This window comes from Dunckerocampus dactyliophorus, chromosome 11 (genome assembly GCF_027744805.1).
Source record: "Dunckerocampus dactyliophorus isolate RoL2022-P2 chromosome 11, RoL_Ddac_1.1, whole genome shotgun sequence".
NCBI lineage: Eukaryota > Metazoa > Chordata > Actinopteri > Syngnathiformes > Syngnathidae > Dunckerocampus > Dunckerocampus dactyliophorus.
In genome coordinates, this window is record NC_072829.1 from 19,276,073 (window position 1) to 19,290,191 (window position 14,119).

At 40.2% G+C, this 14,119-nt stretch overlaps 1 protein-coding gene across 1 annotated transcript in view; it reads left to right on the forward strand.

Annotated features, from left to right (window-relative positions):
* The window catches only part of tenm1 (teneurin transmembrane protein 1), a 272,088-nt gene that overhangs the window by 153,898 nt on the left and 104,071 nt on the right, over positions 1-14,119 (forward strand). The window contains exons 9-11 of the mRNA XM_054791581.1: positions 7,198-7,299; positions 9,369-9,563; positions 12,339-12,539. Of these exons, the coding sequence (XP_054647556.1) occupies positions 7,198-7,299; positions 9,369-9,563; positions 12,339-12,539 (498 nt within the window). The remainder of the gene's footprint in view (positions 1-7,197; positions 7,300-9,368; positions 9,564-12,338; positions 12,540-14,119) is intronic.

The following is a 14,119-nucleotide window of genomic DNA, read 5'->3' on the forward strand; positions in this document are numbered from 1 at the left end:
AGAAAGCAGAAGACTTCGGGGTAGGTGCAGCAGCTTGAAAAACCACACATCTGATTGTCCAAAATGCCCATGGCAGCCGGTGAATGTGTTTTTATCTTAACAGAGATTTTTTTTTTTTTTTTTTTTTTAATTCCACTGACGTGGATGGACATTTTTTTTAACACTTGAGTGGGGGAAATGTGTGTTTCTGCAAATAGCAATTTTTGTCTGGACATGGCCTTACACAATGTTCACACTACAGGGTATGATGCCCAATTCTAATATCTTGTTCAAATACCATCTTTTATGTAGTTGTTCTAGTCGTTGGGCATCGTTTGAATTTGAACGATTCCGGTTCCGATTCAGATTCTTTGTTTTGATTCCGGTTCCTAACGCTTCTCAGTTCCGATGCTTTAAAGAGGCAGGGTCATTAAATTTTGCATGGTTTAAATTAGGGCAGCAACCACAGTTCTTTTTTGGATGAACTTCTCCATGAAATGTTTAATGATATAAGCTTTTATCAACTTTACTATGAATTTCTTACAGGGCTATTTTCAACCAGTATATAAATATCAAAGCATTCCACTTCAATGTAAATATTATGAAGTTTCTTTTTACCAGAGTACACCTTCACAAAAGAAATTTACTTTTGAAAAGTAGTATACTTTTTTTGCTGTCTCAATGTTGGTGTAAGCTATTTTTTATGAAACCCTTGTCAACACAGGTAAACAGTATCTATCCAAAACTGCTCTTAATATGAAGGTCGGAAGTGTGTTGTGTGAGATGAGAAAGTCCCTTGACTGCTAACAGAGACTTATGGTGCAAATGTATAAACTTGCCGTAGCGCCCCTTCTTTATCTACACCCGACTTCCACATCAGCTTGCATCCTGAAACCCTGGGTTACATTGGCATTGGGCAGACGTAATTTATTCTCTGACATCCCTGATTCTGACTGCTTAGAGGAAGTACAACGTAGCGTATCAAAGACGAGGTACTGTGCTATATGTACACCATGAATGTGTGAACATTGTTGATTGTGCATCCTCTTTTGCAAGATATCATTGTGTTTCAAATGTTGCACTGAGCCGACCGCTCTTTTTTATGAAGTTAATCCAAAGTTTTTAGCCGCTTCTTTGCTGGTGCTCGCCGGCCTCTTCTTCGTTGGTGTCCTGGACTATGTCAGATTAGCACCCTCTCCAGGTGGGATACCAGCACCCCCATACTGCTCACATAACGTGGATAAAACCAAACCAATGAGAGACGATGGCCTAGTTAACAAGTCAACATCTCCGTCAGTGTAAACAAGAGCGTGAGAACGTGAGTGTGCGATGCATTTGATTGGTTAGACAGTGGACGTGTGCATTTGAGGGCAGTTGATTGGTGAAAATGACAACGGTTGGCCAAAATGTGCGGGGAAATGGTGGGGATTAGATAACGTTGGGTAGTAGATTAAGGTAAAAGCTAAAAATAATAAAACAAGCAATGTTTCAACAGATGATATTAATAGATTTTTCGTGTGTGGGGAAGGGTCAAGGGGGCCTTGCACAGGGCACCACTGGAGCTAAAATTGCCACTGGCGATGTGCTGTTTCTAGAGGTGTGCTGGACGTCCCTGGACTATAAAGCATTTGGAACGGTTCTTCATACAGGAAAAGCTGTGTTATGGTCAGGCGAATCAATATTTCACGTATTTCTGACAAAACGCATCATTCAGATTGTTATCTGCAGCATGTTCAGACACCAAAGTTTGTCGGGAGAGTATTGGTAAACTTGAAGATGTAACTTTTTTCTGTAATGTCCAACAGGGCAAAAATACACCTCAAATGTCTTAAACCACAGACAACATATGTGGTAATAAAGAGTTCATGGCGTAAAAATGGGGTATTTGAGGGGAAAAAGTTAAGTTACAAATTATTTTCGGTTTGAGTTGCTGTTTTATTGTTTTGACTGAGAACACAGGCTGCAAACTAATGTAGGTGAAAAGCTCCATAGTGTCAAAACATTGTTTGTTCTGAAGTCTTCACTTATTGTCATGTTGACAGTTTCCTTTATGTAATGACTGGCGCCTCGCAACCAATAAACACAGGTTTTGTTCCAGGGTTGTCAAGCAGTTGAAATGTGTAGAGCGAAATATACCAAGAACAAATTTGTTTGGTTTGTATATTCTGAGTCGAATTAAAGCAGTCTCTAATCCAAATATAGTTGAAAGAGATGGGCTTACAATAGCAGCTGCCAGTACTCTGAGATTGTTCAAATAATTGTCAAGTGACTTGAATTACCAAGAAAGGTTTGGTGCCATTTTATTGCCCATTTACCCCTCTAACAAGGTTTTTAAATAAAACCCTCGTGTATTGTTTGAAAGAGTCAAAAACTGCTGAGCTGTAGTACATTGCATTCTAATATGAGACACTGCTGTGCCTACGACTGGAGCTTTAGAGGAAGATGAGAAAGAAACGAGATGATCTTTGTCGGGAAATTGAGCTTTTGTGTGGCAAATAGTAACTGGATCCAGCAAAGAATATTGAGAATAAATAAGGGGAGCAGCATAAGATTGCTGTAAAAAAAAATAAAAATAAAATAAAATAAAATCCATAAACCGTACTGAATATATTTCAGTAGGAGGAAAAATATGAGAACAACAGAATATGAAAACAATACATGAGGTGAATGCTGATTTACTAAGATATGATTGTCATAAAAATACACTGGTGGTCATAAAACATGCTTGCAAAAGCAATGAGGTATGTGATTACATGCACTGCAGTGCTGTGCAATCATTATGCTCATCAATTTCCTGAGATGGAACAAAAATAAATAAAAGGGACAATGGAAACATATTTAAAGCTGCATGTGTTTGGTCAGCTCATGACCGGTTTGCTCCGCATCAGGTCAAAGACATTACAGGTGGTACGAACGACTTCTGTTCCTACGACTGTTGTGTAAGTTTTTTTTTTTGCATTAGTCATAACGTACACCGAAACGAACACCCGAGTCACACCACACACAGAACACATGAAGTACATACAGAATGCAGTCATAAAAAGACTCAATTCAAGAATTAAACAATTTATTCTGAGGAGGAAGTTTCTTAGTCGGCAATGTCCATTTCACAGTAGATCATTTTACATGTTCAAGAATACCATCTTTATCCTTGTTGATGGTTGCAGCATTTGAGTGGACCAATGCTGATTTCTCCACTCCACTTGTGTATATACCTGTGTGTGTGTGTGTGTATATATATATATATATATATATATATATATATATACAGTATATATATCATAAAAGATATATTTATTGATTGAAAAAGCCATTTTTTTTTCTCTTCAAGAACCATCTGGTTATTGACCTGCCTGCGTCCAGTGAGCTAATCGTGCATAATGAACATATCAGTACATGCTTTTCCTCATGCATGTTCCTAGCTCTTATTCTTCTTTTCATTTTTTATGTACCAACAAAATATGGGGAAAAATGCTTGTATAATCATATAGATACAGTGACTTTTCTATGAAACAGATGATTAAAAATGATGGTTAGCAAATGCTTGGCTATTTCTAGTCAGATGAGTAGTCAATTCATTTCACATTAAGCCCAAGGGTCATAAAGCATGGCTGGAACTTTAAAGGCTCATAAACTACAATTGGAATGCTTATTTGACCAATCAGACCACTCGGCTGGAAGTACCCGTTTTATAATCGCACTTAGCTGGAATAACTTATGGCATGAATGATTTCCAACTGAAAAGGGTTTAGTAAGTGGGAAGAATAAAGCAAAGCGCACATACGCACACATACATGCATTTCGCATTGTCAAATAAATACACTGTTCTTCATGCGCTACCTGTTAATTGCCCAAAGAATTTTATAGCTGAGATATTGACCTGAAAGATACAGAGCTTATTTCACTGTTACAACCTCCCTGATCAGCGCCTCTTGATCTTTTTCAGAGATCACTGCATCTTCTCGGAAATGAAAGCGCCTCACTGACCTTGCAGATGAGCTTTTGCTCATTGCATTTGTTAGATGCCACATGAAATATTAGAATTTATGGTTGTGAGTTTATTCTTTTCTTCCAAGAGGATTGAAGACCCACATGTAGAGTTTTCCTGACTGTGTGGGAAATGATTGGCACTCCTCTCCATCGGTGTGACGGTGACAGGTGATGGAGGTGAAAATGACTTTGGTTTCTATAGTGATGCGCTGCAGTGGAGGATGACGCTTCCGTGGCAGTCTGCCTGTCTCATTATTAGCATGTGTCACACGCGCCTCAAGGCGAGAGTCACATTACAGTATTTCTTTGTGTGCATGTGTTTCTAAAATGTGTGAGTGCATGCGTGTGTGTGGTCCATGCCAATGAATGCTTTTTCATTCATGCTCTTTAAACAGAGGAAGTCAGTGGACAGCGGTGGTTTGACTCTTAGATTGATCCTTGTGCCGAGGAGCTGAGCAGGACAAAGCAGGGTCAAATAAAGGACAACATCCTTGACACCTATTTTAATTACTGTGTAGATCTTGTCAGGCACACTATCCAGCAGCTACCACAATTTTGCAACTCTGCCAACGACCTTCAGTTGCATTATCTTGAATGGCACTCAGAAGAGCCAAAGTTCATTCATTCATTTTCCACCACTGTTCAGGGTGATGGAGAAACCGGAGCCATTCCAGCTGACTTTGTGTGACAGTCTGCAGTTAACATACATCTTGCATGTTTTTAGACAGTGGGGCAAATGTGAATTTGTGGAAGTCAACCAATGCAAACATGGGGACAACATGCAGACCGCCTTCCGAAGTTAAAATTGCACAAAAAATAAAAATATATATATATATTGGCATGTCGTATTTGTTTGTCCGTCCATGTAAAAAGCGTTTAAATCGTGCATATAAACGTAAAAACAGTACATCAGTCATCACGTGCTTTAATATGAGGCATGACCTAATTTGGCAATGATTTTTTACTTGAGCACAAGCATACTTTGACCTTAGGGATTCACTGAAGCGCATCGTCAGTCACAAATAGGTTATTGTGCATCTGGAAAACATTCACAATATTTCACATTTCCAAAATGAAATATATTCATTTTTTCCCCCCCTCAAAACACTCGCGTTGTGTATGATAAACCGATGCGACCGGATTTCCGGTTTGACAAGAGAGACAGACGGCTGCATAGCAGCCTCCTGGGTCGATAAGAATCAGCCATAAATCCTGAGATTAATCGATTGTAGAGACGTGCACCGGGTATTGCAAGACCAGCAACCGCTTGACAGTGCGTCTCTTAAACAATGTGAGAGCCTGGGCTCTCGGCAGAAGGATTGGCGCGCATGCTCCGCAGCTTAGCATTGGTTTGCTTTGGTTTGGTTTAGTTTTATTTGAACATGCATGAAGGTTACAATTGAATACATCTCATGAATCATCCTTTCACAGTTCCACATGTCCAAAACGAGTAGGAAGAAGCAAAGCTTATTTAATCCTACACCCCATCCATTCCACCTCTAGTACAGTACGTATTATTCACTTCCTGCATTCCATGTCATATTTTTATATAATAATCAGTGTAACAATAAATAATAAAAATAAAAAAAACAAGCTGTTTATTATGCATTGTGTAAAAAAAAAAAGGCAAGAACAACATCAAACTAAATGAATACAGACCCACCATCCACCAGTGCGGGCCTGGAGTTTGTTTTTCAGAGAGATTATACGTTGCTGTTTGATGTGTGTGCTAGCATGAATTAACTTCATGTAGTAGACCGAACAAATACGCACATTAGCACCCAATGAGGTCATCAAATCTTACCTTTATGCATTTCCACATAGTATCGCCATTTGCGACCAAATATGAGGTGAAAGAAGCAGTGGAAAAATACAGTATGGTAGTCTATCAATGCAGCTTGGGTGAAAGTTAGATGGTGCATTCAGGGACCATTTACAGCCCTACCCAACACCACATAATGACAACATGGAAAAAGGGGTTTTTGGAATAATTTCAAATGTATTAAAAAGCAAAATAAATCACATGTACATAAGTATAAACAGCCTTTGCTCAACACTTTTTTGATGCACCTTTAGCAACAGTTACATCCTCAAGTTTTTGTGGACATGATGCCCCAAGTTTGACACAACTATTTTTGGAAGGTTTCACCCATTCATCTTTACTGCAACTCTAAATGGGAAGTGTCGTTGCACAGCCATGTTCACATGTTCACTTAAAGACATTCACTGAGTCGCCCTGAAGCCACTCCTTTGACATGTCGGCTGTGTGCTTAGGATTGTTGTCCCGCTGAAGTGTGAACCGTCACCCCGATCTGAGGTCAAGAGTGCTCTGGTGCAGGTTTTCATCCAATATCTATGCACGTACATTGCAGCATTCATCTTTCTCTCTATCCTTACCAGTCTCCCAGTTCCTGCTGATGAAAATCATTACCACAGCATGGTGCTGCCTTCACCATGTTTCACTGTCGGGATGCTATTGGGTGATCAGCAGTGGTGGATTGGTTGTTGGTTGTCCTTCTGGAAGGTTTTCCTCTCTCCACAGAGGAATGCTGAAACTCTTTCAGAGTGCCCTTTGGGTTCTTGGTCACCTCCTTGAATTTACTCCAATTAAGCTGAAGAAACATCATAAGTATGATTTGTTCAGTTCAGAATGCACCTGAAGTGAACAATACTTATAGTGCCTATGAAATGTTGCCACCTACAAGACATACTGTAGCTGACATGTTGTTTCTTTAAATAATATAACTTATCATATTTACGTGAGTTGGTTTAAGCCTGTTTAAAAAAAAATCAAAATATCCGCATGGCTACCGATTCTGTGAAAAAGTTTGGACACCCCTGCTGTTAATCCCTTTTCCACTAACTGGGTCATTCACAAAGTCACAGTGTGTGTTCCTCAATCTCCTTCAAAATTGTGCTCTTGTAAACTGTTTGGTGATGAAGTGTTGATGTATGTAAATGTTCTCGCAGCTTGTTTCCAACCTGTAATGTAGCATAATGTGCTTAGTGCTACACAGAGTAAGTGAGTGCTTGGCCAGTCCCCAGAGAGTGATAGCAGCTGGATCAGGCTAATCTAATATAGCCCCTGTGTCTGGGGAGCCATCCATTGCTTATCACATCTCTCATTCAATAACAGAAAGCGATGCCAGTGTGTGAAGATGGCTGTCTATTTTTCTGTCTTTTAATGTATTGAATCGTTTAATGTTCCCTCTATATGTTGTTGCATAGACACGATGGACGGCTGCTCCAAAGGCTGTAACGGAAATGGAGAGTGTGTAGCCGGACGTTGCCACTGCTTTGCTGGATTCATGGGTCCCAACTGTGCCAAGGGTAAGCCAACATTTTTGAACAATTGTAAACAGTTTTTGAACTTGCTCTGCTCAGAACTGTCAAATTTTGCATTTGAAAATGTTGGGAAATCCCACCCATCCAAGCCCGAACGCAAGAAAAATACTTGGGGTTGTAGAAAGGCCCGATTGCTTACTCTCCTTCGTAAATTGCTCTTGCTGAGGCGTCACCATTGTCACCTGTAGTACCAGATTTGTTTTTGATGAAAATTAAAATAAAGGGACTTTTCTGGAAATCATTTAAACAGGAAGGCGATGGGGAAAAGGGGAAAAGTAGAGTTCCTTGGGTAAAATGGGAGGGTTGACAAGTGCCAAAAAAATGACAAGATAAGCCATGATCACTGAATAATGTGGATAGAAATTTTCACCCCCAAAAAATGCTTTGAATCCATTAAGTCTCCTTTTTCCAACTGCAATTATTTTCAAAGCCTGCACATATAATGCTTATTTTCTTCGAAAGGGCTCAGTGTGTTCCAAGGAACAACATTTTTAAACAGTAAGTGCCTTTTAGTGTCTTGTCTGCAGGTTTTTGAGGCCTCTTCCACCACGTTTATCCCATTAAAAGGAATGTGGTGACTGAAATACCAGCCACCTCTGACTCACATTACCTTCAACATATCTTCAGGAAATTTGCAAAGTGAAATAAACTCTTTTTGAAATAAGTAGACGGCCAAGTCACTAAGATCTCTGCAATATCTTTGAAAATGAGAGCATGATATTGTAACTGCACAATTTAATGGGCTCTTACGCTACCCGTGGACCACCTCTACATCCATTATTAGAGGATATATACAGTATATATAGATATTTAACTTATTCTGATGTAGCATACTTATTAGACAACATCTACATCTTGCTTAATGAACATTCACAGCTGAGAGTTTTCAGTTTTATTGTTCTCCTACAGTGTCAAGTAAAAAAAGAGTCCAATCATCTAAAAGCAAACCACGCCATGATACTGTATATAGCAGTCAAACGATATAAAGCAGCCAACTTAGCAGCTACGGTAAGGCTTGTAACTGTATTAAATAAGTATATCATGCTAGTAATCATTTTTACTCAACAATCTTAACTGCTTCCTGTACTCAGGTGTCGGTAATTCTTTATATCATTCCCCGTTGTTAAATGTAATCTTCTAGTCTGGCTTTTTCTACGACCTCATTCAATTTTCTTCATCTAACCTGTTTTGTGTGTGTGTGTGTGGGTGGGTGTGTGCGCGTGTGTGTGTGCGTGTGTGTGTTTTTTTTTCAAATTTGTGAAACTTGTATCTGCCTCATTGTGTTGAAAGCTGGCGCTGTGATATCATATACTATGATTTATTTACACTCATCACTTATTCATATGTTCCTCTCATTTTGGCTCATTTGTTTGCATTGTGATATTCGCTGTTTGAAAAGTTATGGGAAGAGTTGTAAAAAAAGTGAAGTATGAATATATAACAGAAGACTGCGGCAGGTTAGATTTACAAAGGACCAAAGAAGACGGCACACGCCCGCACATATAAAATGCAGAGAGGGCTTTCATTTCAAATTAGCCCAGAAATAAAGGCATTAGTTGGAGATCTTCATTTGAATCCATTTGAAGTCTTTACCTGCCATGCCTCTCTTCTAGCGGCATTGAGGTGATGGTGTGTGTCATTGCTTATGTGGCCGGCTGCCACACAGCTCTCCATCTCTGCATGAAGAGAGCGCCTCATTTTTTAAAACCCTAATGCTCTCGTACCTAATCTTTCGTTTTCACGATTGTTTTCACGGCCCGTTCAGAGCGAGTGAGGTGACGTTGGGGGGATTTTCTCCAATTCTTGGGTTGCCGTGGTAGCCGGGCTCAGGTGGTGCTTGAGTAAATTGAAACAGCGTGAGTGATAAGCTGGGCTTTGTGTGTGTGTGTGTGAGGAAGAGAGGAAGGCTGTTTGAAGATTTGCTGAATCCTTGCAGCGGCCGATAAGAGCCCCTCGCCCCTCTCACGCTGGGTTACCGCGGTCTGCTTGCTAATATACTGCAGGACTGTGTGTGTGTTTTTACGTGGCTGTAATCTGTGTTTGTCCTGTTACAGATTCGTGCCCTGTCTTGTGCAGCGGTAACGGCGTGTATGAGAAGGGACGGTGTGTGTGCCTGGCTGGGTGGAAGGGGGCCGAGTGTAACGTGGAGGAAGGTCAGTGTATTGACCCTACCTGCTCCAACCACGGCTCCTGTATCCAGGGCATCTGCATTTGCAGCCCGGCCTACAAGGGAGTCAACTGTGAACAAGGTAAAACAATAACACTCTCAGGGCTAGCGCGGATGTAGAACACATTTGTGACTCATTTATTGACCTTGAAATTTACAATGTTTGTGTTTGTGAGGGGGTCTGTCAATGCAACCAAGAATGATAGATTCAAGGGGCTTGGTCGATTTGAGTCAGTGTGGTTTCGTCCGTGCCTAAATGGACCACAACGAGGGTAAAACCCAAACTAAAGGTAAATTAACCACATAAACCCCAGGGATCTTTCAGAGGTTTCTACCCAAAAATGACATGCCAAACAAAGGAATTGAGTACAGTCGATCCCTGTGATCCCCCAAATGGGGAAAAACCACCCATAACACATATGTTTTTGACACACAGCTCACTCCCCCTTTCCAAACCCTCTTACTAGCTTGACGATGGCGTTCTCCTCCTATTTCAGATCAACATTTGCAATAAAAGTGACTGTTTTAATTATTAGATTTGACTGAGCTACAGAATCCTCCCCTTCTCTCTTCAATTTCAAGATTTTCTAACGTATGCTGTACATTCAACCTGTATTACCACGTATTTATAAATTACAACTTATGGTGAATGAGATGTGTTTCCTGCAGAAAAAAAATGCATTCTTTCATGTTTGTTTTTTTTTTTTACTGTATCATATACAGTATAGCATCAGGTTAGTTTTACCGTACTGATGATGTGTTGTTGCAATGGTAGCTCTACTGTATAATATACAGTATATTTTTTTGTAGTTTGAAGTTGATATACAGTGTCTATCAAACTTCATTTTGTATCGGATGCATTAGCATCATGACAGATGCGGTTGTGTCTAGCTGAAAGAGAATGGAACAAAGAAAACAATTACATAATTTTGTCCTCTATTTTTATTATTTTAATATAAAACCTCTTTAACAATATGCCTCAATTAAAAAAAAAAACTAAAAACGTATTTGTTTAAGACTTCCCCTTAAAATATATATGTTATTTGCTGCTCCTTGTAGCCTGGCAGATTGTCAATATAATTATTAAAGTTAGTCAGTACCAAATACCTTCTACCTTTTGACTGCCGTAGGTGCATTATTCCCCTAGAAAACAACGATGCCTTTTATGGCTGGACAATGCGAAATCCTTGGGTTAGTTTGTAGGTTCGTGGATTGAGAACTTTATTGACCTTAAGTGGGAAATGTCGAAACGGGTCCATTCTGTTACTTTCATGTATTGTAAAAATGTGACCTTTGCATATGGTGCTAATTGTCCACACAGCATGTGGGGGATATGTTTTATGTGTTCTGGTTCTCTGCGAATTGTGCTTTTATCAACCCAATTTCCTGCCATAGCAGGACTGCCCAACATCAAACAGCATCCTGACTAAGTCGTGATGACTTGCTGTTCGTGATAGGAAAAGTTTCATTGAAAAATTCAATATGTGCACACACATTTTACACCCAGTATTGAAATCTACAAGACAATTTGTTCCAGTTGATGATAACTCTTATTCCTAATTAAGCAAACGTGTATCCTTAAAACCTCCACTTACTTAATTGTCCGCAGATGGAATAATTGGTGATTTGCTAATCCAGCATAATGCTCGCATGCACAGTGACACCATATATTTGCCTTGATGGCTGATTATCTTAGATAGGATAAATACATGAGCAGACACACGCTACATGATGCATCATTTTCTCTGTGTGTGGAAACCATGGAAACATGGCTATACTTCTATATTTACAGTAAGACAAATTTCAAAAGAGCTTTTAGAACATTTCGGGGCAAAAAATCAATCACTGTATTTTGTTCAAACTAAACTCTTTTCCAGCAACATTAACATCACTGCGTCTGCTGTAACTCATTAGGGCACAAATTTTAGCGTACTTCAAAAAATGGCAAAAAGTTTGTCGTAAGGGTAAAGGGGTTTTGGTTAGGTGGGTAACAGTTCCCTGAAACAAGGTAATCCCAGACGAATCCCCAAATTCCAAGGAATGTATACCATACCTAAATGAATTGCATCGTTTGGTGGAAGTAGAGTTTGCTCTCCTTTAGCTTTCTCGTTATTAGTTTGCATTGCACGTCATGTAAACAAAAAAAATTACATTCTGGCAGCACATTGTGACTTTTTTTTTCTCTCCACCTACCCAGTCGCCTCTCAGAGTAAATAATAATCCATGCGTGAAGTCACAGTAATGATTCAGAGCTCAGATACACCACTGGGTGCAAGGTTTGGCTAAATACAGGACTCAATACAAAAACATTGTGGGTGCCTTCGTTAGCGATGGTGATTCTCATTGTGTGCTGCAAGTCATGCATCATTTTGCATCTCTCCACCGTATAACCACCACATAAAACTAACAAACAAAGCCGCAATATTCTAAACAATAAGATGTACTTAATCGTAATCCCTGGTACATTTGTCCAAAGCACCCTTGCGTTGTATCTCTGTAGCCTGCAAGGACTGAAGCACGTGTTTGACCTTGAACAATGGAGCGGAGCGGTGCCGAGGCGGACTGTGCTGAGCGTTGGCTCGGCGCTCAGAGCTGTAATTACACACACTAACACTGACCAACCGCACATGCACATTTCAACCAGGCCATTTCACCCCTTATCAAAGCGCGAGTTTTAAGTGTCCTATGAAATGTAATGTTGTGGAACAGATACAGGGATTGTTGCGTGGACGGTTAACTCCTGGATGGGATGCAAAGAACACTGCTTTCATACTCACTGAACTGATGATTATAATTAGACAGGGATCCTCGACAACCACCCAGTACCATTTCATTTTGTCTTTTGCCTTTCCTGCAGAAGACTGTGTGGACCCTCAGTGTGGTGGACATGGTGTGTGTGTTCGCGGGGAGTGCGTGTGCTCTCCTGGTTGGGCGGGAGTGAGCTGTGATGACCCGCTGCCAGCCTGTCAGGAGCAGTGTTCGGGACATGGCACCTACCTCCCTGAGTCAGACACCTGCGCCTGCCAGCCCAACTGGACGGGACCAGACTGTTACATTGGTAAAACATGAATCGGATTTTCAGTCAAAACAGAGAAACATGCAAGTGCATGTCACGCGTTTGTCAGTGGTCTCGCAACACGACTGGCTTTGCCAGATACGATTTCCCGGGGATGTGACTCGGCATGAGAGGAATGGATTGCAGCCACTCAGTCCTTCTGTGTGTCATTTTGTGTACACATACACTCCCAGCCAGAACACTAGGTACACCAACACAATCTCATGACATCCAGTACAAGGGGGGGAGAAGGAATTAAAAATAAGATAATAATCTATAACCATGTCAAATGATTAGTCCTACCCGAAAATTATTTTGCATGCCCATTTTTTCCAATTTTATATTTTACTGGATGGACTTTTATTGGATCTTTTATTGGATTAGGGACCTGACTCACAGAGGTTTGTTAGAAAAGCCAAACAATATTGTTGGTCATCCTGCGTAATAAACAAGTAAATTCAGCAATACTTTGGTTGCATTATTTTTAATTCTATGAAGAGCTATTTTCATAACCATATTCAATACCGCAAAATCATGTTTGTAACAAAAGCTTATTATTATAAAACAAAAAAAGGGGTCGGTATTGGATCAGATCGGAAGCCAAAAAATATGGATCAGGACATCCCCAGTAATAAGCAAGGTTATTGTCATGTAGCTGCGAAGGAGGCACACACATTGTTTTAATCCGCTGTGCGTGCAGTAACAAGTTTTCGAGCAAGTCTGGCGTTTACAAACCAAAATTAGGTTTTTAATTAATTCATGGTTCGTAACCACAAAACACCTAACACGGAACGCCATCACCCAAGGACCAGCAGTATTGCAGGTGCATGCTGGAAGCTTGGCGAGCCCCACTGCCAGGAGGTTTTAGATTTGAATCCGGGTGCAATCTAAGTGGATTTCTCCAGGCACTCAGTTTTCTTCCCACATTATAAAAGCGATTGACTGGCATCCAGTCGACGGCGTACTCTGCCCCTCGCTCCAGTTCACCTGTGACCCAAACAGGATACAGTAAAGATACAGTAGATATTGTAGCTCTTTGTGATATGAATTACCTCTTTGAACTTGAGCATATGATTTTTGCAAACATTTCAACGCTGCTGTATGTCAAATGCAATGTGCAGATGTTTCTAATCAGTGCTCATACATTTATTTGCCACATTGCCTATGAGCCACCAACATGAGTTCATAACACAGATAGACATGCTTTTCCTTCAGCAAAATGAGGAAATAACATGGAGGTGAAAAAATAAACTGTCTCTGTTATTGAAAGTAGTTAGATAAGGTACGTTTTAGTTGGCATTTAAAAGTTTGTTGAAGAGTACCGCTTTGTGAGGTTTCTTTCGTCTGTACCTTCAAGTGTCTGCCTCCACATACTTTTTTACTGGAAAGAAAAGTCTTGTTGAACACAAGAGCAGACTGTCTAAGTTATATAATGAAATACACTGACATTGTCCTTGTCCTCATTACACCGTCATCTGACAGAGAGCAAAATAGCCGTTTTAAGATGTGTTTCCACCACATAAACTTAATGTCTGTGTTGGCAAAGATGATTTGCAGGCAATTGGCATGAGCGCTTGCTCTCA